Raw genomic sequence first — 27143 nt, forward strand, 5'->3', positions numbered from 1 at the left:
CAGATAATACAAGCAAAAAGAACATTTAATTTTTACCCCAGCATTTTCTGATTTTAAACAGAATGCATTTAAATTAACCTTAAAACTTGATTATGTGTGGTTGGTATCAGTCTTGGTTAAACTAAAAAAAAGTTATATATTATGTTGGAAATTAATTGACATATGTTTCCATGTATGCAGTGCAATATTTTCATGTAACCAATGTTCACTGTTAGTAATAATAATAATACATCAATTTTATAAAGCGCTTTTTTGGACACTCAAAGACGCTTTACAGAATTAAGTCAATATTCTTTCACTTCACACTTAGTGGTGGTAAGCTACTATTGTAGCCACAGCTGCCCTGTGGCAGACTGATAGAGGCGAGGCTTCCATAGTGCGCCAACGGTCCCTCCGACCACCACAAACACTCACTCACACACTACATTCATACCAGGTCCAGACCTGCTTAGCTTCCGAGATCTAACGAGATCGGGCAATGACCAGACAATAATTATGCATTCTGGTAAAAAATCCACCCTCATTTTTTTGAGTCAGAAAAACTCCGTGTGAAATAGCAGAGAACATTTTAATGTCATATACTGTAATATACAGTACATCACCTATTAAACCACAAATATGAAATACCTAATCAAAGACCAGGGATTTCAACACAATGTGTAAAACTATGCCAGATTAACAAGATCCACACTGTTTTTCTTAGTCCAAGGGATTTTCTTCTAAGAAACTAATAAATAAAGGTGGGAAAAAAGAGCAGAACAAGGAGGAATGTTGATCGCTTACTACAAAATATCCAATTTATAGATTAAAAATGGATGGAAAAAATGACAAGCAGAAGAAGTCAGACTGACTCACATAGGCACAGATGGAATGAACAGTGTTGGTTGCTGTCTGTAATTACAATGATTTGCAAAAATAGCAAGCAGACATGCACATCCCGGGCCTAAAACTGTACAATAAATGCAACTCAATGTGCTATACAAGGTTAAGAACGAATGGAGTGGATATATTCATATTGAATCTTGCAACATAATTAATGTGATTTTAATTAAAAATCTTTAGAATTATCTTTTTGGTTAATTCCTTGCATGGATTATCAAAAAGCATATTATTTCCTTGAGTGTATGAATGCATTGTGTGAACATAATGTTTGTCAAGCTCTGCAATTGGTTTAAAAGTGTGGAGAAAAATGTAAGAAACCATATGATTGGCTGAAAGCAAACACACCTGAATCTGTCAATCTTTGCATTATCTTTGGATTTATATTACAAGTGTGCCTCAAAATAATATTTGTGAAGTAGAGCGTGTGCATTTCAGAATTTATATTGCAAGTTTGCAAAAATATATATTTATGAAACAGATCGTGTGCATTTGTGAATCTGAAATACAACTGTGAAACACAGCATGTGCATTCGTGAAAAACCCTGCAAGAGTTCATTCATTATGATACTGTTCTGATTCCATATGTTTCTGATATGAAATTAAAAATAAATTAATAACTGTATTAGAAGGCACTTTGTTGTTTTTTTGGGGTCAGTGTTTATATGAAAAAACACCTTTTTCACAAGCTCACTTGTGAATTTATTAGTTGTTTTTTTTACATGTAGGTTTTCCACAGTAAAAATATATGATTGGTATGTAAGTTGAATCATTTATTACAATAGTAGTAGAAATATGAACTAAAATACTAAAATATAGCCGCAAGCAGCAATAAACGGCCCTTGCTTTTGCCACGCCGCCTTTGTTGCGCCGCCTTTGCCGCTTTGCCGCACCGCCTTTGCCATGCCATTTTGCTGTGCCGCCTTTGCCACGCTGCCTTCACCAAATTGCGCTGCCTTCGGCAATCTGTGCCACCTTTGCCATGCCGCCTTTGCTGTTCCTCCTTCAATGCGCTGCCTAAAGTTCATGGTCAGGTTTAACGACTGAGTCACATTTGACGCAAATCCAACTTCGTATGTGCAAATGGGAGCATTTTCCAAAAATTTTATATTTTGTCATTTTTGGCCGAAATTACCTGCTCCGCCCTGCAAACACCGTAAAAGTTATCAAAAATCCATGGATTGCTTTCGGTGTCCCACTTCTCTAGATGATCTCCAGCAACTTTGAGCCCTGTCGGTGAAACACCCTAGAACAAATGCGTTAAAATAGGACATTTGTTCCATATTAAATTCTCTTCACTCTGTAGGGGGCGCCAACACACCAATGTCTATTTTTCCACATTGAGCTGGTTTACGGTCGGGAGTTTAACAACTTATTCACATTTGACGCAAATTGGAGTTTGTATGTGCAAATAGAAGCATTTTCCAAAAATTTTATATTTTGTCATTTTTTTGGCCAAAATTCACGGCTCCGCCCAGTAAACACTATAAAAGTTATCAAAAATCCATGGATCACTTTCGGTGTCCCACTTCTCTAGATGATCTCCAGCAATTTTGAACTCTGTCAAAAAAACACCCTCGGAGAAATGCGTTGAAATACAACGTGAGCAAAATTAGCAATTTTGCAATTTTCAATTCAAGATTCTGGACTTCTTGTGTGTTTATTGGCGTGGTCTTAATAATATTTTTTACCCTGTCTTGTCATGGTCTACTTCTCTGTCAATTTTCATGATTCTGCAATGAATTCATTTATTTGCCTACGACATGACGAGGGTCCCTGGTCACTGACTGGCACGTGGCGTTAGCATAGGCTCCGCCCCTTCCCTCGTAGTGTGGCCACTACGAGAGGAAGAGGCCCTTCGCCAGCTCGTGGCGCTCCGGCCTAATTACAATAAAAAATACAGACGATTTATGTTTATTCAGTACTTAAAATACAATAATATGCAACAATTTGTTCTTTTACAATTTCAGAGTACAAGTATTTATGGTACAATGATTAGACCGCCCAGCAAAAAATGTTTGTATTCATTTATAAGTATTAGTTCCCTGTTGTGACAGACAAAATGGATGTTGTCTCATCATTGTTTATAGCTGTTGGGATCTACATGTAAAATCTAGGCTTCAGAGTAACACAAAAATATTGACAGTATGCAGCATCAGTTCTGAGTTATGATACTTTTTGCATTTCAATAATATATATATATATATATTTAGTAACAGAGTTACCAAATGTAGTCCTGGAGGATCCCTATCCCATATGTTTTAGATGCATCCCTACTCCTCCAAAGAGGATGGCAAAGAGACGTTATAGGAAAGTTCATTGACACATTCATTAGATTCTGGTTAGATCAAAAGAGAAGACATCTAAAAGCTGCTGGATGGGCACCTGAGTTAGGCATGCCTGGTTTGCTGCATTTAATCTGATTTGGCATGATACGTGATGTCTGTGCTTTCAAAATGGTCAGTGAGTATCAATGTCAATAATTTTGCAAGATTTTTATCCCTTCAAGAAAATAATGTCTTTAAAACCTCTTGTTTGACTCTTTTTAACATTTAGGTTTACCACAGGAAAAAATATATCACTCATTTTACATATAGCGCCCGACAAATTCAAGAACTTCACAGAATACCCTCAAACAAAAATACAACATTTTGTTTTCACATATAATTCTAAACTACGACTAAAACATATCCCTGTGCACTAAAGACAGAGTTACAACCCTTTTTTTTTTTTTATAAATATCTATACACAGACAAGGCTCAAGATGTTCACATTTAACCTACTGTAGGCCCAGTAGGATAAATGCTAAATAAAATGCCCTTTAAATAACTCCACCACAAAGGGAAGTATGCACGCAGCATCTGAGAGTTACAGGGAAAATGACAGTGTTGAAGAACCGGTTTATTAAAAAGTGTTCCCATTAAGAATGGTTATTCTGGTTTTAACATGCTGAGGCACTGAGGTCACTTCACTTCACAGAGAGTCAGAGAAGGATAGCAGTCCTTCTCTATGTGTTGGCGGTCCTAGACAACCTGTTTTCATGGTCCATGTGGTGCTAAAAAAAAAAAAAAAAAAAAAGTTACTGAATAACCATTAAGATGTGTGGCTGCACTTCCTCTTCCTCTGCAGTGGTCTTCTTCTCAGTACCAGTACAAGTTCCCTTTATCCAGACGTCGTTCTGAAAGAGAACAAATAAATGTGACAAAGTTTTGAACATGTGAAATGCAAATGTACTTTCTGTCAAGGAAAGTAAAAAAAAAATGCACATAAGTAATTGGATTTATCAGGGGAAAAAAAAAAGTCTAAATAGAGCTGGAATGCCAATCCTTCAGATACTGGACTACTTGCTCTACACGGGAAGTAACTGGGATAATCAATACTTAATCCATACTTCTTAAAACCAACTCTGAGCAACATGTTTGGCCTATATTAGATTTAATTAGAGTTCTGCCTGGGGTTTTAAAATGATCTACAAATCAAATCAATTAGGTAAATAATGTGAATATATCTGTTATGATGTCATAGGATTACCAGGTTCAAAGCCCACAGCAGGGTCCACGGACTCCCTCAACCCTTGTGGAACAATCCAACTGGGGAGGAGCTCTGTTTTAGAGCCTGAGGCCATGCTGGGGCCCATCTCCCCACGGTCACCATGCAGCAGGTTGAGCAGAGAGGAGGCGTACTGTTGTCCTGTGAGACTCAACCCATCTTGCGACAGTGAGTGTGTGATAGATGGCAACCCTGGGTTCTCTACTGTCCTGGATGTGAATGAATGCCAGGAGCTGGGAGCGTCCTCTGCAGCGCTGAAGGTCACGAGGTGACCGGATACAGAAGGAAGTTGGGATGCTGAGTAGGAGCTGGTGGCTGTGCTCTGGCAGGCATTTGAGATCTCTGGAAAAGATGAAGGAAGAAGAAGTTATTCCGTCGTCAAATGTGCAAACTTTTACTCGCTGCCTGTGTTGTGTGCTGACCTAGTTTAATGGTTTTTCTGTCTTTCTTTGCCCTCGCTGCAGGCGTCGCCTTAGCCTTCAAGATTTTGTGAAGGGCTCGATTGAAGTGTGCATCCACCATACTGTTGATGTCTCCCTGGAAGTATGTGAGGACGACATACTTGGAGTGCTCTTCCACCTTCACTACCGGGGGACTGTCACTTCCTTCCTCCATGGGTCAGGTACGACTAAAAATAAGATGGCAAATAGCAACAAATAGGCCTAAGTGAAAATGTATAATTGTATAATTCAATCATTATTAGGTGGAAAAACTTCACATCTTCAACAGGAATTTAAAAATCAACTTAAGTGTAACTTTAGAATGGCTCTATGTTGAGTGGTTCTGTTTTGTTTTCAGAAAATTAATTTTTATTTTATTCATGAGGATTATTAAATGTGTGTCTTAAAAATTCTTATCTGGCTTATTATTAATTGTATTTGTAATTTGAAATACCATAGTTGATGTGATTGTCTGTTCTGTATTTGTATTGTGTTGTCTTTGTGTACCCCATGAAGACTAGCTGGTTACTAAGGTACTAGCTAATGGGGATCCTTACTAAAAACATAAAAAATATCCAGATAAAGAGAAATACAGAAAGAGACCTTAAGTCATCCATTCTATTTGTCATTGTCCTTTATCTGATACTGTATCAGATCATATCCCTAATAAAGGGATACTCTTATCTTTGTGGAACTGGAGACACTTGTAAATCAGGCTGATAATTTTCCTTCTAAAGTAGTGTAGTAGTCACGATTTTTATTCCTAATTTACTGTAAATAAATAAATCATGGCACCCAAACACATTTTGAATAAATCAAAACCACATCATTGATTCTAATGATATTAGGAACCAGAGGTGAAAGTAACTCACGTTACTGTAATTGAGTTGGTTTTATGAGTACTTGTGTCTAAATCAGTCATTTTACTTGTACTTACGCACAATTTAAAAAAGTAAAGTCATTTATTACATTTATAGACCCATCAATTATTGAGTAAATTATTATTTTTGGGTTTTAAAATGATCAAAGGACATTGTGAAATTACAAGAAAAATGAAATGACCAGACAACAATTAAATGCATCACATCATAGCCGACCAATCAGATTAAACGTAATGTACGGCGCCAAAACAGCATTAAATGCCTTTCGTTTTAGCCTGAGAAGTTATTTTATTTAAAAAACATATATTGTACATTTTTACAAACCTTTTATTTCATACAGATGCCTTTGTGGAAAATAAATTAAGTTCCAATTGGAACTTTTTAAGTTTATACATGAGATCTTTACTGTATGCAAGGGACCCGGAGCAAGATTTATTACCTAAAATACCCGTATGGGGTGAAAGTAACTAAAAACTTTTACTTTGAGTACTATTTAATTGAGATACTTTTTACCTGTACTTGAGTATTTTTTATGTATGACTTACTTGTATTTGTACTTGAGTACAATTGTAATAATATTTTTTACTTGAGTAGGAATTGTAGGGAGGAAGGAAATGTTGACGTAATGTTTGCAGTTCAAAGATAGATTGTAATCACTAATATTTTAACATATCTAATGGTAACTATAAGTGTTAGTGAGTAATTTGAAGTAAGCCATTTTGTCCAACTCTCTTTTTGAAATATCTTGAAATAATTTCACTGCGAGTGTCTCACCTGACTTACCTACCCTGAGACGAGACCACAGAGCGCTAACCTGTCGGCCAGTCAGTCCAGGTGAAAAAGAGCAGCTGCCAAAATTGATTCAAAAATGTGTAAACCAGCTCCAGATGAAGCATCAGCTTTAATGTTTAGGTTCTTGCAATCCCTCGTCAAGTATTTTCTTTTTCTTCTACAGACCAAACATGGCGCACCACTAAACAGCCTCCAGAGTTGGTGTGCTTGCCCTGCGAGGGTGTGTGATCCTACAGGAGCTCAGACAGCAATGAGCAGAATGTCATCCAGCAAGTTCCTCCAGAACCTGAAGCACAACTTATCAAAACATTCCTCCGCCACACTCACTGTAGGAGTTATACACGCTTCTACCGCTGTCATTACAAATTCAAAAACCTAAAGCCTGCTATTACTAAACATAGTTAATCAACACACAGCAACCAGAGGTGTAAAGAGTACTGATATATCCTACTCAAGCAAAAGTACTGTTACTTGAATCCAATTGTAGGCCTACTCAAGTACAAGCACAAGTACAAGTAAGTCATACGTAAAATGCTCAAATACAAGTAAAAAGTAGCTCAATAAAATAGTACTCAAAGTAAAAGTTACAAGTTACTTTCACCCCCCACAACTATTTTTGGTAATAAATCTTGCCATGGTTTCCTTCCATACAGTAAACATCTCATGTATAAACTTTAAAAAAGAAGAAACTAAATCTTTCACAGCTAGAATATAATGTATTTACCACAAAAGCATCTGTTGAAAATAAAAGGTTTGTCCTTTTTAAATAAAAAACAAATGAATTCAATTCAAAATCAAAAAAATTCCTCTCGGCTCCACGTATAGCTACATTTATGAACTCTGAAACGGAGAAAATAACCGGCATTCAATGTTGGCCAATCAGATTACACTTAGTTTCAGCATGTCCGCTGATCATTTTAAAGCAAAAAATACTAATTTACTTGTTAAATTTTGCGTGTAGATATGTAACAAATTACTTCTTTTTAAACATAGAAATATACTCAAAAAAAGTACAAGTACTGTAAAAGTAAGTAAGTAAGTAAATAAAAATGAATAAACTACTTACTAGTACTGTAAAACCAACTCAATTACAGTAACATGAGTACTATCAATCCTGTTACTTTCACCTCTGACAGCAACTGATACTTCAACCACTGATCTTTTTAGATGGATTGTTGAAGTGAATGTGGGTCTCTCTGTGTTACCCAAGTCTTGTGATAGTCTTCAACACATAATCACAAGTGAATACAAATATTTTAATATTATTTTCAAACTGATCACAAACAAACTAGGTCTATGTGTTAACACAAGAGAGGGAAAAAAATACAATGATGGTGAACAAACCAAGGTAAAATACAATGTTCAACATACTTGTCACACACTGCACATATATAATTTGTCGTGCTACATGTTGAGTTTTTACCTCTATAATAATCCCTAATGTACATCATAACATTACATCATAAGCTTGGTTATACACATTGAATACTTGTGTTCCCTCCACACATGACCGTAATCATAAAAGTGACATTTTCCAGGCCTTCACCTTAGGTTATTGTCAACATCATGTGCTACTTTAATATTTTAAACAGTTTTTTTTTTTTAAAGCTTTATTTACTTGTTGGCTTCACTGCTTTCTGGTTTGTTATAGTGAATGGATTTTGAGGCCAACTCATGCACCGTGCTGGTGCTCACTTGTTCCAGAGCTGGTGGAAGTTCTGACAATAGCAGAGCTGCCAGAGTCGGAGTTGATCAGGTGATTCTTTTTGCCACCGGCGCTGACGGTCATGGAGCGGCTCCAGTCTGAATAGATTAGAAAATGCAAACACTGGGTCACCCAAATGATCATCCTTGCATTAATCATATATATATATAGTATCGTATATAAAGTGTACTTCTATGCAAAAGAGGAAATAGCTCTGCGTTATACCTGAGTAGGGGTTCAGTCGGAAACGTCCACAGCACAAGTGCATTCTCCACTGTTTCCTCACGTTTTCTTTCATTAGACAGTGAAACAAAAAGACAAAGAACCCTGTGACAAGAACAAAAAGTTAGAACGTTTAGGGTACACGATGGCACTAGGGTGAGAGTGAAAAATTAACAAATAGAAAGATTAAAAATATGGGATTTTTACAATGTGTATTTTCAGCTAAAAATGATAATGATGATAAAAGTTATCCTGATTAGAACATGAACAAAAAATACAAGGGTCAGGGCGGCAACTGGAAATAATAAAAACTGCAGAAATAAATCTATACAGGAGGCACTGTTTCATTCCACTTGTTTAAAAAGTTAGATTCTTTGAAACGTGTGTTAACACTCCATCATTATGCTTTATATTTGTTGTTTTATTTTTATAGTATTTTCCATTCAGAAATCAGAGAATGGGGGTACTTGAGCCAAAAAAGTATCACATACCCATAAAAAATAATGTTTTTCTTTGCTTCTACATAACCTACATGGCTAATTTTTGTTCAGATTAAAGTAGGACCCTTAGTGGTTACAGATAATGTGAAATTTTGGAAATATATGATACTGAGTGACAATAAATCATGTTTGAAATACAAAAATCTGTAGTCCGCCCAAAAAAACCACAGAGATTTACATCAAATATAAAGCCAATTATTAATTGGGAAGACTAACAAAGCAGAAGTAATCATAATAATATTGATAATAATAAACATTAGGCCAAAGATAAACATGTTTTTGTGCAAAAAAAGTGGAAGTCCATTTTGCCACAACTGTGCCAAAATTTGGAAACAAGTGTGTAACTGTAATACAGTATGTCAGTCAAATTGATTCAAATCAGGATGGAGTTAATGTGTGCATGATAGTGATTGTCTGTCTCTGTGTTGGTCCTGTAGCGGATGGACATTGTGTCCAGGGTGTAGGTAGGCATTAGTCTAGCACACCCCACTCCCATGTCAAGTTTTGGCCTTTTTTTTTTTTTTTTCAATATTTACCCTGGAAAGTACTGGAAAATGCAAACAGGTACAGAAGCACGACTCTGGCTGGCCCGAATGAAAAGAGCCCCATTGACCAGGTCAAGCCTAACAGGACAGTGAGACTGGCCACTGCCCTCAAATCATGCAGAGCACTGCGACTGTTTTCTGGCGGCTTGTTTGCCCTTGTCCTTCTTATCTGGATCAGAACCACAATGAACACGGATATGTTGCCAATCAGGACAATAAGAACAAATGCTACCACCGTCACATAGAAGACAACATCACTCTGCAGCCAGCAGCTGTAAAGAGAGAAAGAGAGATGATTGTTTCTCAGATTTACAGTAGATGAACAATGCCAATAAACCCAATGTGATAAAAACTTGAATGAAGAGGTCGATTGTGTCCAAATTACAACATATAGATCCATTACAGATGATCATTTCTGTGCTATAAGTTGCTATAAATCTATCATAGGTGGAGTTTGAGATTCTTGCTGAGGGGGGGGGCGCAAAAGAAAAAATAGAATTAAATACATAGACCATCTCGAGATTCACGCAACCACAAAGAGTGTAACAAATACAGTAATGCAAAAATTATTAGTAACATAATTAATAAGATAAACATAAAAAAATTGCTGCAGTGCCATACATGAACTGCTGGGTGCAGTGTCGCTTTTCCATTTTCATTGTGAAGAATAATTGCGCAAATAACTTGTCTTTTTAAAAGAACAAATTCATTAATATATATTTTTGTACAGTTGCTGTGTTTTATGGCACTTATATTTGTATATTAAGTCAGTTCTATTAAGAATTGTATTTTTTTTTAATTAATTTGGGACAACCACTTGCTACCCCCACCCCCCATCAAACTCCACGTATGAAATTTATGTGACCGATAATTCTAGCCTGCTAATCCCACTGCTTTCTTTCTACTCACAATGGATCAGTCGACTCAAGCACAGCTGCTGCATGATCCGGCACAACGCTGCCATAAGCATCTTTATCAATGGCCAACACCAAACTGACAATCAGCAAAGGAACACCTGAGAAAACATCAAGCATCACAACTAAATGCTCGTCGATTCTTAACAATAAATGTCTCACACAAACTCGGTCATTCTTACCCCATCCCACTGCACAGAACTTTAGAATATAGGAGGGGATATAGGTATTGAAGACCTTGACCAGTGCAAGGTACATATGTACAGCCTCTAAACCCATCCAGGTGAAGGAGGCCAACAGGAAGTAGTGGAGTGTTGCTGCTGTGGCGATACACAGATCGTAGTTAGAGAAAGACGCCAGCCAGGAATCGAGAAGGAACAGCATGCTTAGTCCCAGCAGTGCAGCAGACAAGTTAATCAGTATCTTGGAGGGGTAGTCCCGACGCAGCTTCCTGTGGAGCAAAACATTTTCGTTTGAGGAAGTTGGCAAAGCTGCCTCACAGTTTAAAACTAGTTTGGACTATGAATTTGTATGTTTTCATAGAGGCATGATTAAACTGCAGTTTCCTCCTGCAGTTCCAAGTAAAGTAGTATATCACCGTATCAAACTCAAGGCTCGGGGGCCAAATCTGGCCCTTTAGAGCACCAAATTCGACCCAAACGAGAAAGTAAAAATGACAGAAAAAAAGGGGAAATATTTTGTAAATCAATCAATCTTTATTTATATACTATATACAGTATATAAATGTATATATATAAGTTTTTCATACAAATAGATGCAGCTCAAAGTGCTTTTACATAGTTGAAAATACACCCACCCCGTACAAATCCCGTCCACCACACACAGACATACAAGTTAAAATAAGGACAGCATAAGGACAATGGCACAAATTACCAACTAATTCAGATATAGATTTCTCAGCCCCTCCAAATACAAAAATTTAATTAAAATCCACAATATTTACAGAGATCAATTTTATATAACATGATGGCAATCTTTTCTTTTTTTTATCTCAAATTGTTGAAAGAACTTGTCCCCAAATCTAACAGATTTTCCTCAAATTATTCCACGAAATGTCCCCAAATCAGGTACATTTAAGTGAAGATTGCAGGGACTGATATCCTCAAATTGTCACCCTGGACCAGACAGGAAAGGACTCAAATGCGAGATCCAGAATCAGAATTCAAGAGTTTATTCCAAAAACAGGTTCCGTACACAGACAGGCAGTCAGAATCAGGCTGTGGTACACAGGGAGCAGGCTGAGGCAAAATCCAGGAATCAAAAGCAGGGTCAAAAATAGGCAGAGTCAAAATAGCACTAGGGTCACTGATCAGTAATTCACACAGACAATCTGGCAAACAGAAACTAAAGGAGCTGAACTAAATAGACTAGCTAGCGACTGATTAGTGGCATCTAGGAACCCAGGGGAAACCGATGGGGCAGGCTGAACGGAGAGTTAAGCAGTCTGGAATGACAAAGAAGTTAGAAACCAAAACAGGAAGTGTCAAAATAAAATGGGATGTGCATGAAAACAAACCGTGGGTGTGACACACATATTGTCACAGGTAGCAGACAGGACCCAATTGCAGGACTCTGAAGCAGGGTTTGCTTAGCAAAGTCTTTATTTTACAACAGACAGCACAGACCGAAGTGAGATGCGGGTTGATCCTCAACCTGGGGTGTGCCGCCAACCTAGACTCCAGACAGTGATCAGACCAGCCCCAGACGGCACAGGATGTTGGCAGTGGAAATCCCTCACCATGTTAGGGTTAAAGATGTCCCTAGCAGGTACCCAGGCACGTTCCTCAGAACCATACCCCCCCAGTTCACTAGGTACTGAAGATCACGTCCTTGCCAACAAGCTGCCAGGAGCCACCTGTCTGTATAAACCACCTCACCATCTACAACCCAGGGAGGAGGAGGGGCCCTGGAGGAGGGAACCAGTGGACAAACCCTAGCAGGCTTAACCTCGGAAACATGAAAGGCAAACTGCAGAGGGACCAACAAGCTTAACTATTAGATAGGGTCCAATGAACTTCAGAGACAATTTCTTTGTATTTGAGTGGATAGGCAGGTCCCAGGTGGAAAGCCACACTTGCTGACCGACAGTGTGAGTAGAAGCAAGAACCCGACGGTGATCTGTGAGCCTCTTACGCTCTGCAGAACACTGCAGAAGGCTGCTTCTTGCTTTAAGCCAAGCATGCTTGCATCGCCGTACCAACATCAGAGCTGAAGGTACACTAACCTCAGATTCTAAGGCAGGGAACAGGGGAGGTTGGTAACCATAAACACACTCAAAGGAAGACAGCCCAGTAGATGAACAAGGAAGAGAATTATGAGCATACTCTACCCAGACTAACTTCCTGTACCATGAAGCCGGACTGTCAGAGACCAGACGACGAAGGATGGACTCCAACTCTTGGTTCACCCTTTCTGTTAGGCCATTTGACTCGGAGTGGTAATCACATAGAAGACTCACGGTTCTTCCCAACAGTCTACAAAACTCCCTCCAAAAACGACACACAAACTGAGTTCCCCTGTCCAATACAATGTCCCGTGGGAACCCATGAAGGCAGAACACATTGGTTACCATTACCTCTGCTTGTTCCTTGGCTGATGGGAGCTTAACTAATGGCACAAAGTCGGCCATTGGAGAAACGAATCACTACAGTATGGATAGTGGTAAATCCTGCTGCATCAGGGAGACCAGTGACAAAGTCAATGGGCAGGTCTGCCCATGGCCGGGTGGGCACTGGGAGTGGCTGTAAAAGACCTGAGAGGTGAGAACAAGAGGTTTTATTACGTGCACAAACAGGGAAAACACTGACATACTCGCCCTTCATTGGCTCCCAGTCACTTTTTGTTCAAATTAGAAAATCCTGGTGCTGACCTTCAGAGCCTTGCAATGGTCAGGCTACCTCCTACATTAGAGACTTGTGTCCTTATACCCCCTCTTGGAGGCTGCAGTCTCTGGATCAGAACCTGCTCATGGTCCCTCGTACCTGTTTCAGATTTTTTCGGGTCACAGACTTTGGCACAACACCGCCAGCCCCTGGGACACGGAACATGCTATAGAAGCTAAGTAAACCCAGGAACACTGCTGCTTTGCCTACCGCGAGTCTACGGTAACTGTTAAGCCCAGAGGCTTCCTCAGAGCCGGGCGTTTAGACTTTGTTTGGGCTGTTTTTACAGTAGCTTCGGCTTCCTTCACCAAAGCCGGTGTTATGCCAAAGTCTGTGACCCAAAAAAATCTGTGACCGCTGCGGCTTCTCGACCCCTACTCTCAGATCATAGTAGCAGCCGGGAACTCAGTCTAGGTCAGGATACTTTGAAATATCAATAGCTGCAACATTAACTAAAGACACTGACCAACAACGCTCAGAACATTCCCTCCCCCAACTCAAAATTATTTCCGACTCCCAGTCAATATGGGGCTTGTGCAAACGTAACCAAGGAAAGCCCAAAATAACTGGGTAAGATGGACTCAGACCTAAATGAAAAGAAATGTCTTCAACATGGGAGGAGCCAAACTATAATTTAACTGAAAGTGTCGTTTAACAATCAATAGAGAAAATCTTACATCCATCCAAAGCAAAAGCCTTCATAGGCGATAACAGTTCAGTAGGAACATTGTGTTGCTCAGCACACTCAAGGTCCATAAAGTTATCAATTATTTTAACCTTTTTCGTTTTCTGTTTGACCTGCAATTGATCACACATCTCTCTATAAAAGCAAGGATGCTCTGTCTGTCTGTCTCAGTGTGTCTGTGTCTGTCTGACTGTGCCTCAAATATCTCTGGTGTTCAGGGACAGACAGATAGCTGAAGCTTGGTTCAAAGCTGTGCAACGTTGCATTTGTTTGTACTGTAATGCTACAGTTAATGAATCATTTCATAAAATTGTCTACTGCAAGCGAAGCACAGTCACGAGAGTCATGTGTGCACCCAGAGCCAATCACTGCACAGCTCCGCTCCGGTGCGTGCCAGAGCCAATCACAGTGGCGAGCTAGAGTCACATTTGCGGCCAGAGCCAATCGCTGAAGAGCTTGAGTAGCTACGTGAGCCAAGCAGACACACAAATTAGAGAGAGGAATATAGTTTAAGGCTCTTTCACAAGTTTTGAGCTCCTGTGGACTTCAGTTTTGAGGAAACGTTTATTTTCATTTTATTTTGAAATCACTGCAAAATCAACTCATTTTACACCGGACGGAGGGTTTGGCCGGGGAGCGGGGAGTGCCGTCTCAGCAGCCGCACGCACACTGATATACTAGCAAAGCTCTCAAGTCTCACGCATTGGGCGTGAGACACATGCATTTCAACTTGATGTGAGTCACTGAGTGCTTGCATGTGTGCGGCTGAAACGTGTGCGTGTGTGTGAGCCCACGGAGGAGTAGCGAGCCAAACACACACACACACACACACACCATGTTTCCTCTGGAAGTGTGAGCTACACACATGATTTATAGATGAAGTTATTCACAGTCTACTTGCTAAGTTACATCTGTTTGTATATTAATTACAAACCTTGGATGATAAGCGCCCCTGCACTAATAAATGTTAAATGCTAAATAAATAGTTTTATTTGTACACATTTATGTGTCCTTAATCAGATTCCACCTAAACCGCAGCATTGGTGCAAACTTTATCAATTTATCATGCGCATGCCCCATAGAATTAAACCAGGGAAATTGCATACGCTATTTTACTTTGCACCCGCACATATACCCCTTTATAACACTACAGAGTACAGAGTATGTACACCTCCTTGTACATCCAACCTTCAAACACATAGTCATTTGGCCATAATTGACAACTCTACTTAAGCTCCCACGTGAATACATACTTCTGACAGGCACAGTACTAGTGCTATAAATAACATTAACCTATCCATAGGGATGTTCCACTGATATCCTCCATTCTCTGATTGATTTCCACTGTTATCCCTCTCTTCTCCTGCACTGCTTGCTTTGCTTCTGTTACGATCTTTCCCATTATCTCTCTCTCTCTCTTCTTCCTCCTTCTGTACACTGTTCACTGCCTCAGCATAGCTGATCCTGTATCATTAAACATTTTTACTTTCTCCACTTCCTCTGCTTTCTTCCTCACCTCACATTTCCTGCCCATAACTCGATGTTCTCCACCATAGTTGCTACAATTCAGCTGTGCGTCTTCACTACACTCCTCCTACCTGTGTTCCTCACTACACTTTGGACATCACTGATTCACTCTGCACACCGCTGCCACGTGTCCAAACCTCTGGCACTTGTAACACCTAAGTGGAGGGGTTACATAAGCCCTCACTGGGTAGCTCATGTACCCAACCATTACTCTCTGAGGGAAAACCAATCCTTCAAACTCAATCATTATTGAATGACTGTTTACATTTAGTTGCACATAGCCTCTTTACTCTATTCACTCCTCTAATCTCCCGTTCCAGCTTCTCAAAACTCTCCTCAAATCCAGTCCCAGATATTACTCCTCATGTTACTCTGTTCTTTCCAATCACAAACCTATCCAACTCCTTCCACCTACACACACTCTCCATTTTCTTTGCTTTATCTCTTTGTTTTCTTTGTTTTACAAATAATAAGCAAATTCCCATCCCTCACAAACCTCGCCATCTCTATCTCTCCAACTTTACTTTTCAACTCTCTAGTCAACCTAAAAGGATTACTACAACTACATCTCATCCTTTGATTCTAATTTCAATATTACCTTGAATTGAATTTTTTCCTTCTTTCTTCTTACTACCCTCTCTCTCTCCTCACAACTGCTTTCCTCTAACTCCCGTTTATTCTTTAACGATGCTATGCCAGCATTTCTTCCTCAGATTCTATTTCCTCCTTTCCCCACTAGAGACCATTCTGAGCTTGTCCTTCCTTCCTCGTCCTTTGTGTCTTCCTCCTGTGAATCGGTGTCCAACATGGACACAAAACGCAGCACCATGTTGTCTTGTGTCCCACTACTCCAGCCGACCGTCTGAGCTCCCGTCGACATGGTCCTCACGTGTTCGTGGCTCCTCTTCTCGGTGAATCCTGCCTGACGTTCACGGACCATCAGACGAATATTAATTTTGACAGCCAGGGCAATCATGGAATCCAAGTCATCCGGGAGATCCATTGGAAACAGCTGATCAAAGACGGGGCCGGTTAGCCCGTAGAGAAAAGTGTCCCTTAGTGATGCCTCATTCCAGGCACAGTTTGCAGAGAGAGTCCGGAACTCAATTGCATAGTCAATCACTGACCTTCTGCCCTGACGCAGCACTGCCAGCGCTCGAGCCGCCTCCTGTCCATCGGGGCATTGATTGAAGATCTTTGACAGCGCATCTGCAAACATGTCCACAGACTCCCACAGCCGGGAACGGCTATGAGAGATCTCTGGAGCCAAGAGGTGAGCGATGTTTTGTGAGTTGGTTCATCTGTGTTTCCACTGAAGCGTGTCGCATGAAAGGTGTTGGAGACCCAACGTTAACCCAGCCAACTGCTCATCATGTTGAGTGAGGCGTTCTAATGAACATTATGCACAATGTAATTATTAACCATGAGCTAAATAAACAGGTAGATGACAGAGACTTTACTGTATTAGTGAAACCATTATTTTGGCAATCTTAGAGGGTTGAAATGATTATGCAATATGGCTAGCCCCAACTAAGGATCAAACCAGAACCTTTCAAATCCAGGAAGTTACAGTAGTGTAAAAAGAGTAGAAAGGTAGAATTACTAGTCTATGTAAAGTCAGCAATCTGGTTTGGCATCAGTATTGGTTACTCACTCAAAAATGAGGTAGGTAAGCAGAGTGATGCCCAGAAAGAGGGAGGAGATGCCACAACCCAGGTATGAGATCACAGTCAGGATCTTTCTGTCAGTCTCACCGACGGACGTTCTAGATACATCCTGAAGAACAGAAATACAAACAGGGGCTTTCTGTCTTTGAAAGTGTTTAAATGTGCAGGAAATTCCAAGACCAACCAATCATATTTTGTTATATTCTTTAAAAAAGACAAATTAAAGACACTTTTATTACTCACCAGAAGCAAACCAAAGTGTGTGAGATGGTCACAGAAACAGCTGGACTGAAGAGGGGAAATACTTTTTGTTACACAGCCGTTGCTATTCCAGCCACCGCGTCCGCCTAAAACACACACACAAATCAGCACAAAACCTACATAATGTTTAGTTAAACTTTCTCATCATCAAATGGAGCTTCCTCACCATTTTTCTGGAAATCCCAAAACATACATCGCACTGTGTCTTCAGGCTGTAGGCACAGAGAAGTATCCCACATTTGCTATTGAGTGATTTGACTTTTTTGTATTTGGGCAGGTATAAATAAACTTGAATTGTTTCTGATTGATGATGATGAAGCCATCTTTTCTCACCTGTTTAAGCTGTTGGTGGCTGAGAGTCACCACCACTCTCTCCTCAGGTGAGAGGTTGAAGACATGGCTGTTATTGATGCTGGCAGAGACTATGAATGAGTTTATTCTCGTGTTGCTCTGTGTTTCAATGCTTTGATCCTGGTCAAAATAAAACAGTCACCGTTATTATTAGAAATGGTTGTAAAGACTGGTCAAACAATTTTTTATGTAGATCTCTGGGGTTTAAAAAGGTTTAAACATTACATGTGCCATGTTATAGCATTAACAGGACTTGTTTATTTATGTAGAAGATTAAATATTGTAAGTAAACAGTCATGGTGGGAAAACATTTACAATATTTACCTGAAAAAGTTCTGTATTTCCATAAAAATGAAACTGAATTCGAGTTTTGTTTCTCACTCCAGGTTGGAAGAATTTGTTTAACCCAGACGGCAGAGAGATGGTGGCAACTGTCTCTGGCAGTGGGTCACTGACAAAACTCTGATTCACGAAAATCTAAAAGCAAGGCAGGAAAAATGTATTTGTATTTCTGTATAGCGCATTTAATACACAAGGAAATTCAATGCAAATTACATAAATAAAAGTGTGACATTTAGAAAGCATTAGAGATTTGACTTTAATAATCTGTTTGCCATTTTTGTCAATGTCAATTGATGAATAGCAGTTGTTATGATGGTAGACTGCAAACTAGCTATAGTTAACACATGTATCTGTCACTTTCTCACTCCATGCTACATTTTGTTTTGTTAATTCTCGTGGACGGATCACCTCAATACACAATCAGATCTTTGCACATTTACTCCAAATAGTGCAGTGCCTGTAGAAAGTATGTCTTGCTATAGAAAAGTGGGAGGTTAAGTAGCTTTTACATGGATGGTTTACATGGGAGCTTTAATTCCTCTTTAATTCAGAATACAAGTCAAATCCACTTTAAACTGACCTTGGAAACACTAAATTCCTAACGCTAATTTAATTCTGGATTACACACACACACACACACACACACACACATCTGTCAACATTGAGCTGTTCTGCAAAGCTGCATTTAAGACAGTATTATGAAATAATTCATGAACGGCATCATTGCAGTCCAAATAAATCCGACGTTGCATACCCTTGAACCAAACAGCAGCCATGTTGAAAGTATCAGCCTGATTCACAGAGATATTTGAGACACAGACACACAGACAGAGGCTCCTTGCTTTATAGATAGATAGATAGATAGATAGATAGATAGATAATACATTTTGGAACGCGCCAAGTGACCCGTATTTGGGCAGTAATGGATTAAAAGTTCTCACGCCACTGTAATTGAGTTGCTTTTATCGGTACTTGTACATTTTTGAGTATGTTTCTAACTCAGTCATTTAACTTGTACTTAAAATAAGTAATTTGTTACATTTCTACACCCAACCGTTACTGAGTAAATTATTATTTTTTGTGATTATTTTTTTATTTCTGTTTCATGTTCTCTTTTCCGATCAACACCCAGCCACTTTCTTGGGTTCAGGTTGGGGTTTCTACCTATTATGTTGTTTACCACATAGAACATTAGGCGTGGCACTCTTTTAGATTTAATACATTTATCTATACTTAGAGGCTGATCGTTTGTTTTATTTTCAATTGAATTAATTGGTGCCGTTTTATTTTAAGAAAGAATTGTAGATTTTGACAAAAAATTTATTCTATACACATGCCTTTGTGGAAAACAAAATTATGTTCCAATTGTGCAAGATTTGGTCTCTTCTTTTTTAAGTTTATACATGAGATGTTTACTGTATGCAAGGGAACCATGGCAAGATTTATTACCAAAAATAAACATGGGCGGTGAAAGTGACTAGTAACTTTTACGTTGAGTACTATTTAATTGAGCTACTTTTCACTTGTACTTGAGTATTTTATGTGTGACTTACTTGTACTTGCACTTGAGTAGGATATATCAGTAAGTACTTTACACCTCTGTATTTAGTCATCTGATAAAAGCTGTACTTGTACTTGTAAACATCAAACCTTTGGGTTCATTGTAGATGGATCTGAAGACACTCCAAATGTAAGACCACCAAAGTCCTCCTGCTCTGCGCTGACCATAGAGAGCGCCAGTGAGGAAGCTGTTAAACCCAAAGTTTCACTCTGAACATCCATGTTGTTCCCCATTTTATCAGTTAGTTTCAGGACACTTAAAAAGTTAAATGCGAAGATAAAATTAGACAAAATAGTTTTTGTTTTTGTTTTTTTCAGAAAACAAAGAAGAAAGACCTTACTTTTCAGAAAATGAAGTGACATCAGTATTGGATAACAGGATATTATCAATGATATTGACAATATCGGCTCCAACAGCATGCTTAATAGGGCTTAAATCAACCACTTCGCCGAGCTTTTCCACCACTAACTGCAGGTCTGTGGGAGAGAGCTCCTCGCTGTTGCCCAGTTGCTCATGAACAAGGTCTTCAATCTTGTCCACCACCTCAACTACGTTGTCTGAAAAACATCTCCACATGTAAAACATTCTCAGCATCTAAAGCTACGAGAATTACACAAAAATGGCTGCACGTGGCACAGACGGGATTACCAGGAGTGACGGTTATGTTGTTGAGGTCAGGTATGGTAATGAGAGGAGTGCAGCTGGTCATGTCAGGATCATCCCAGCTGGTCATATCAGTATTAATGTCTAATTTACTGAAACAAGAAGAGAATAAAAACAGTGAGTAAACACTTAAGCACATTTCTAAATCATAAAGCTGATGTTTATCTTCGTATTTGACTGTAAGGTAACCACATTACACGTATTGCAATAGTATTACTTACAATTTATTTAATTTACAGATTGAACCCATTGAGCACACAAATGATGTGATCAGCATTAGTCGGATTTATAATACACTGCAGATTTCATATCTCAGGATTTCTCTAAACGTGCTCTGTTGAATTATTAACTTTATTTGGAATAGAATAGAATACAGTTTATTGCCATATGTACATACAAGTTAAAAAGAACAGGTACAGTGAAGTTATTATGCATGTCCCTGAGTCAGATAAAAAAAATTGCAAACGACAAATCAATCAAGACAGTATAACTGTAGAAGGTGCAAAGCAAGAAAAATACATAAGTATACTCCACAAATAGATAAATCAATGAATATGACCTGAGTTGAAGATTAATATTGCACATAGGAGAAAGTGAGGTGAATTGACCAGCGTGGGACATTTCATTTTTTAGTAATACATTTGAAACCAAATTTTTAGCGTTAAAATGTATATATTTTGAGAGGGACTTGGCTATAAATGATATATATTGATAAAGTGTTTAATAAGGGTGAGTAAAGAGCTTTTGATCTCTTACCACAGTCTATAGGCTCGCTTTGCTTTAGGTTTCAGGCATCCCATCTCTTGGTTGACTTGTGGAAATGTTTCAGGCCAAATGTAATCCCCATAAATTGTAGACATTGGGTCTTCTAAACAGTTTTGTGGCACTGAAAAAAAAAAAGGCATACTGTATGGCATTGATTCCCAAGCTAATTGTACTTTATTGTATCTGCAAAGCAACTTACCGATATGCTTGATTTCCAACTTAACAGTTTGGATTGTGATCGAGCTGTTTACGTACGTTACATTCAGTAACCTCTGGACGATATCAATAACTTCTGTTACAGCATTCATTTTAAACTCTTGAACATGGAAGGTGCAGAAATATCTGTTGATTAACACAACACACAGTTGTTGTACCATTTATCGAAACAGTTTTTTATCAAATCATATTTTAGCAATTGAAATTATTTTTGAAAATTAAAAGAAGTTTATTTTTTCACATTCTCTTTCCGTATTCAGTCACTTACTGTTTTTGTTGACTTTGGAAAGTCTACAAAAAGGGAAAAAGTTCATGGACTTGATTATCAGTTACATTTTGTCTGTGACTGAAGCTGCTTAAAAACTAAAATGTGTTTTATACTCACTGTCAATCTGGTGTGCTGCTCCCCGTTTCTACAAAATATTAGATATTGAATTAACCAAAGATGTTGAATAAATGAATAGAAATCTGCCAGTATTACAGTAGAACTCGGTTCTTAAAGCACTCACCTGCCACCGATGTCCTTAATGTTAAGATTTATTACAGTCATGCTGCGATTGGCTTCCAGTTGGTCCTTGATCTTTGTCAAAAACAATCAGTTAGTGCAGTTCTTTTCAAACTCTTAGATGTTAAGTGTTCCTCTTTTACCCATTTCTGAATGAAAGCCTTTGGATTTTGATTGCTGCTAGTCACATATAGGGTCAGGTTGACCCTGAGGAATGTGTCTCGTAAAACTGCAGGGGAGAAAACATTTGAACAGAAAAGAGATGAAGCAAAATTTCGAAATGAATTATGATATTCTCCCAAAGATGATATATATATATATATATATATATATATCCCCTCCCTCAATGGACTATTCCATGGCGTGTGGTTTAACTTGAGCTTAAAAAAAAAAAGAAGAATGAAATCTGTCATGTCATTAACCCCCCACGCTGGACAATTCACTTCACTTTCTCCTATGCGCAATATGTACATTCATCTCCTCAGGTTATATTTATTTATTTATTTATCTTTTTGTAGAGAATACTTCTGTTCTTTCCTTGTTTGGCACCTTTTACTGTTATACTGTCGTGGCTGATTTGTTGTTTGAAATTGTTTCCATCTGACTCAGGGACATGCACAAGAATTCCATTGTACCTGTTCTTTTTAACTTGTACATATGACAATACACTCTATTCTATTCTATTCTATTCTACTCTATTCTATTCTATTCACACTGGTGAAAACATCACATTCTTGGTGGAGGTAATAAAAACTAAATGAGTTCCTATTGTGTGCATCCACTAGTCACACACTGTTAAGAAAAAAGGGAAATAACTAACTCCGAGCTGAAAAAAAAATACTTCCTTTAGTCAAATATGCCTCAGAAGAGTTTTTTCTGTGAGGCTTTTCTAAATCAAATATTTAATTTATTTCTAACTCACAAATGGTTTCATTGAAATCCAAAGGTTCTCCAGTTGTTGATATATTGGAGAGACTTGTTGTCAGGCTGGACAGAGTTGGACCACTTTCTGCAAAAACAAAAAATATCATTAAAACTGTAGCCCATACTTAACACTTAAAGGCAGGCATAGGCAACTGGCGGCCTGGGGGCCACATGTGCCCCTTGGTCTAATTTTGTGCGGCCCTCAAAACAAATCCCCTAAAATTGTGTTTCAAGAAGTTGGAAGGAATATAAAGCCCGACATAATGGAAAAAAAAAAAAAAAAACTCCCAAAACACACAAATCGACAGAAAAATGCACAAAGTACACAAAGATACACAAAAAAAATTGCAACAAAGACAGACACAACAACCACTTAAACAAAGTTATGACTAAAACACATAACAGATTAGCTAGAAAGACACACAAACTGTCAAGAAAATTGTGCAAATTGGCAGGAAAATACAGAAAACAACAACAAAAATACAGAAAGTGACAGAAAAATACACAAAATTACAACAAGAAATGTACAATAAATAACAAAAAAAAAAAAAAAAAAACACACATAATGACTCCAATACCACAAAAAATGATTAAAAACTGGCAAAACAACAAAACCACAGACAAATACAAAAAAAAAACAAAATCCTTTTTCGACCTTTATTAATGCTGACATCTGATTGGTCATCATTCTAAATGCTGACATAGATATTGAACATGTGGCCCTTGGAACAGATACAGTCACATTTTTGTGGCCCCCGCTGTGATAAAGGTGCCCATCCTTTCTTAAAACTCAACACTTTATACAAATAATCCAAGTAGTTGTAATGATGTGCTGTTACTACTACTCACCTGATGTGGCAACGGTGCTCCTGACAAATGATGGGGGATCATTTTCTAACAAAGCTGAGAGAACGATAAAGGAAGAAGCAATCTAAGAAATATTGGATTTTTAAAAAGCAATTACTAATCCATCCATCCATCCATCCATCCATCCAACCATCCAGCTTCTGTGATTGTGTCTGTGAGATGCATGAGGTGTACTGTACAGAGCAAACTCACCCACAGGAAATATACTGAGTGTTTTAGGGTCAGCTGTCAGGTTAATAAAGCCGGAAGAGTAAGTCACACTCAGCAGAGCAGCAATCTTAGCCTGAACCACTTCAACACTGACAGCAGGATTCACATTTACACTGACTTCACAGCTGAAACTGAGATGAGAAACCAACCAGGTGTGAAATATCTATGTATATTGATCTTAATGGAGTTCTGCAACAAGTGTTTTTGTTTTTTCATGCAACTTGTACAGTTTAAATGTTAGGATTGTATGTGGAAAAGTCATATCTCACCATTCATCACAGCTAGAGTTCGACACCTCATCCAAAGCCTGAAAAAAATAAATAAAATGTTCATTTAATAGTTCATTTTGTATGTTTACTGTATATATCTTTGCACTACAATAAAAGTCTGGTCTGAAATCCTGCTGCTTCCATAATTGAAAATCTGTAGGTCAACATACAGTAGGTGTACAGTACCTGCGGCTGTGGGACATGTAGAGGATCAATGACAGAATCATTAACCATATGGCAGGTGTGGCTGCGTGGAAGCACAGATTACAGAAATGACAGAGAAAAGTCTTTTGTGCAATAGCTTCAGAAGCATTGTAGTTAATTTCAGATAATTGAATTGAATATTTGAGGTTTTTTTCTTTAAAAACACACATAATATAGAGATTATTGTTTCTGTTTTTTGTACAACTTTCATTTGATAACTTCATATCCTTTGTATGTTTGTATTCAATCACCAAGCATTACACATCTTGTTTTTATTTAAACCTATTTACATAAAACACTGCATACTGAGTAAGAAAGCCAGTTAACGTTATAAATAAATAAATAAAAACATAAATTATTATCTCTGTTCAAACAGGCCATACTAACTAAATTCTCTAAAACATAAAGTATTTTACTTAATTTTTTTATTTGATATTATTGTTATTATTGTATGGTACCTTGGGTGCAACACAGATATGTTTTGTAGATAAATGTTGGGAGGGAAAATGGTTTCCATCTGTGAAAGAGAAAATGTAAAAAATGTTAAAAGAAACATTTGATTCTTTGCACAGATGTTAAACTCTTCATACCCAGTCTCTTGTGGTTCCCTCCAGTGTTGCTGAGCAATTTGCCAAGGATGTTGAGTGAAGCAAAGTTTTCATTTGGATTTTGTAGAAGGACCATTCTTAGATTTGGAAAAAAACACAGTAAGAACGAGAGAATATAGGGTTAATGCCTTTTTCTCTGACTGACACTGTAATTATTTCTCCATTCATGCGTTCAGTCTTCCCCTGCAGAAGATAACCTTGTCCGTAGGTGAGAAAACTGAACACAATCAAAAAAAATTCCAACTGGATGACCATGGAATGCCAGAGAAAAACATCATGTTGTGTTTACCACACTGAATGTTGCTGTCAGGCTGCGGGGGGCAGGGGTGTTGTCCTTGATGCAGGTCTTTGGTCCAACTCACAACATCTCCATCAGCACATTTCAGTCTAAGGAGATCCTCATCGCTCCACTCCCTGGACCACATCCTGAACAGTCCGATCTCACCCACCAGATCGGTACCCCGTTCTCTCTCCACTTCACCATCCACTGAGAAGTGAGACACCCCCAAAGAAAGTGTACCATTTTGGGCTAGTTTCTTGGGTGAGGTGTGATCTAGATAAGTCTCCTCCAGAGTGGTCCCGTTGACGTAGACCTTGAGTCGCTGGGCTCCACCCGACCAGGTGATGCAGATTGATTGCCATTCGTTTGACACCATCTTCATTGGGAAATGCCTTTCCTTTCCAAACAGCCAGACACTGAGCTGTTCTCCTGAGCCCCCAACTCCCAGCTCCATCTTTCGTTCCCCAGGAGCCTTGTAAACAAAACCGGTCCACTTTGTTGCTACGTCGCGGCGTAAGAGGATGCATGCACTCAGCTCCTCCAGAGCTGGTACCACAGCCTCCGGTCGTAGCTGCCATAAACACGGCATCCCCTTAAACTGAAGCTTCTGCCCCCAAAGACTGGAGCTGGCAGAAGTTACTGACAACAAGTAGGAAACATAAAAGCACAATCAGGTGTTGACAATCTTTTAGAAGTCCAAGTAAAAGCTCACTATTACATTTACAAAGCTTTTTAGACAGTAGTGTGGTCTTACTCAAACACAGAGAAAACATCAGTAAGTAGATGGTCCATGAGGTCTTGATTCTGAATGAGGTCATAACTGCTGAAACAAAGATGAGTCTGTTCCTCTCAAGAACTCTTCTGCTTCAGGGTGAAGGAAAGAGTTATTTCATTCATGATATCCTGGAAAACAAAATCCCAGCTCGGTGACCCAGAACTTCAATAATCTTGCACTTACCATGATCTTTCAGCTTTAACGTGCAGATTGACTTGAATCAATATGGACTAAAAAGAAAGAAACCGGTCTCAGTAAATGAGAAACTGTGAGAGCCAAGAGCCAGGAGCCAAATGTCACCTTATGACACCATAAGAAGACCTTCACTCCCTCAACTTCTACTTTCCTGAGTTACTCATTAATCCTCAGCCATAAATGTTTTCAGCAAGAATGATCATTCTAACCCTATGACTTTGTGGTTTTGGAAACACTGAAAATCTACCATGAGTCTGCTTTTGTGCCTTGAGTTTACAGTAGTTCAAATAGAGTTTATTAAACAAATGCCCAAAACATAATCACAGAAAAACTACACTGAGACATGTTGGGAAATACTGTGTGTGTGTGTGTAGTAATATACTTGTCTTTATAGCCGTCCTCCTTTGATAACTGCTCAAACAAAACTAATTGGCTTGTCTTTTGTGACGCACCATGTCTCTAGAATACTCATCTTAACAGACTTTATGATCATCTCTGTGCATTATACAGTCTCCCAGTGAGCTGAAGCAAAGTGAACAACCGTGTTATGTTTACATTGTCTCCTTTCTTGAATATATGATATCCTATTAGGCTAATAAAAAATCGACAATGATGGATAAATATAAAGTTGTGTTGCCTACTCTACCGCCCTCAAGTGGTTAAACTTTATACTGCAGTTGTCTAATGATTTTTTACACACAAATTGTATGGATTAAGATTTTACTTTAGTCTCCAATCAGTGACAGTTAGTGCTTCTTCATTCTAAATTGTTCCAGGCAAAGGTCTCAACATCAAAACGATCAGCAGACACCTCTGAAGAAGACTGGAAGTTGACAGTCGAAACATGTCAGTAGATCAAAATAAATTTCCTGAAAGGCTGTTGTCTGAATAAATGAAACAATAACGTATTAAAGGTCTCAACACTTCCTTGTGAATTT

General features: G+C 38.6%; 1 protein-coding gene across 6 annotated transcripts; it reads right to left on the minus strand.

The window, feature by feature from the left end:
- Nucleotides 1-4920: 4920 nt before the first annotated feature.
- On the minus strand, nucleotides 4921-26345 carry adgrg4a (adhesion G protein-coupled receptor G4a). 6 transcript variants are annotated; one of them, XM_028460493.1, is made up of 30 exons: nucleotides 26194-26345; nucleotides 25990-26055; nucleotides 25245-25874; nucleotides 24938-25032; nucleotides 24806-24864; nucleotides 24330-24390; nucleotides 24144-24181; nucleotides 23857-24005; nucleotides 23647-23700; nucleotides 22796-22882; nucleotides 22017-22102; nucleotides 21878-21948; nucleotides 21754-21781; nucleotides 21637-21659; nucleotides 21352-21494; nucleotides 21144-21273; nucleotides 20373-20479; nucleotides 20065-20281; nucleotides 19814-19979; nucleotides 18146-18298; nucleotides 17804-17941; nucleotides 17637-17682; nucleotides 17453-17556; nucleotides 17197-17318; nucleotides 10610-10878; nucleotides 10423-10528; nucleotides 9505-9785; nucleotides 8472-8573; nucleotides 8160-8344; nucleotides 4921-5056 (listed from the first exon to the last, which is right to left on the minus strand). In XM_028460493.1, the coding sequence occupies exons 2-29, from the start codon at nucleotides 26051-26053 to the stop codon at nucleotides 8214-8216; spliced, it is 3660 nt and encodes a 1219-aa protein (XP_028316294.1). In that variant the 5' UTR covers nucleotides 26054-26055; nucleotides 26194-26345; the 3' UTR covers nucleotides 4921-5056; nucleotides 8160-8213. The 6 variants fall into 6 exon arrangements, with proteins under 6 accessions (XP_028316294.1, XP_028316292.1, XP_028316293.1 ...); XM_028460491.1 differs by having other exon boundaries at nucleotides 25990-26099; XM_028460492.1 differs by having other exon boundaries at nucleotides 25990-26096; nucleotides 26194-26335.
- Nucleotides 26346-27143: the final 798 nt, after the last annotated feature.

The sequence above is a fragment of the Gouania willdenowi genome, chromosome 10 (genome assembly GCF_900634775.1).
Source record: "Gouania willdenowi chromosome 10, fGouWil2.1, whole genome shotgun sequence".
Classification (NCBI taxonomy): Eukaryota; Metazoa; Chordata; class Actinopteri; order Blenniiformes; family Gobiesocidae; genus Gouania; species Gouania willdenowi.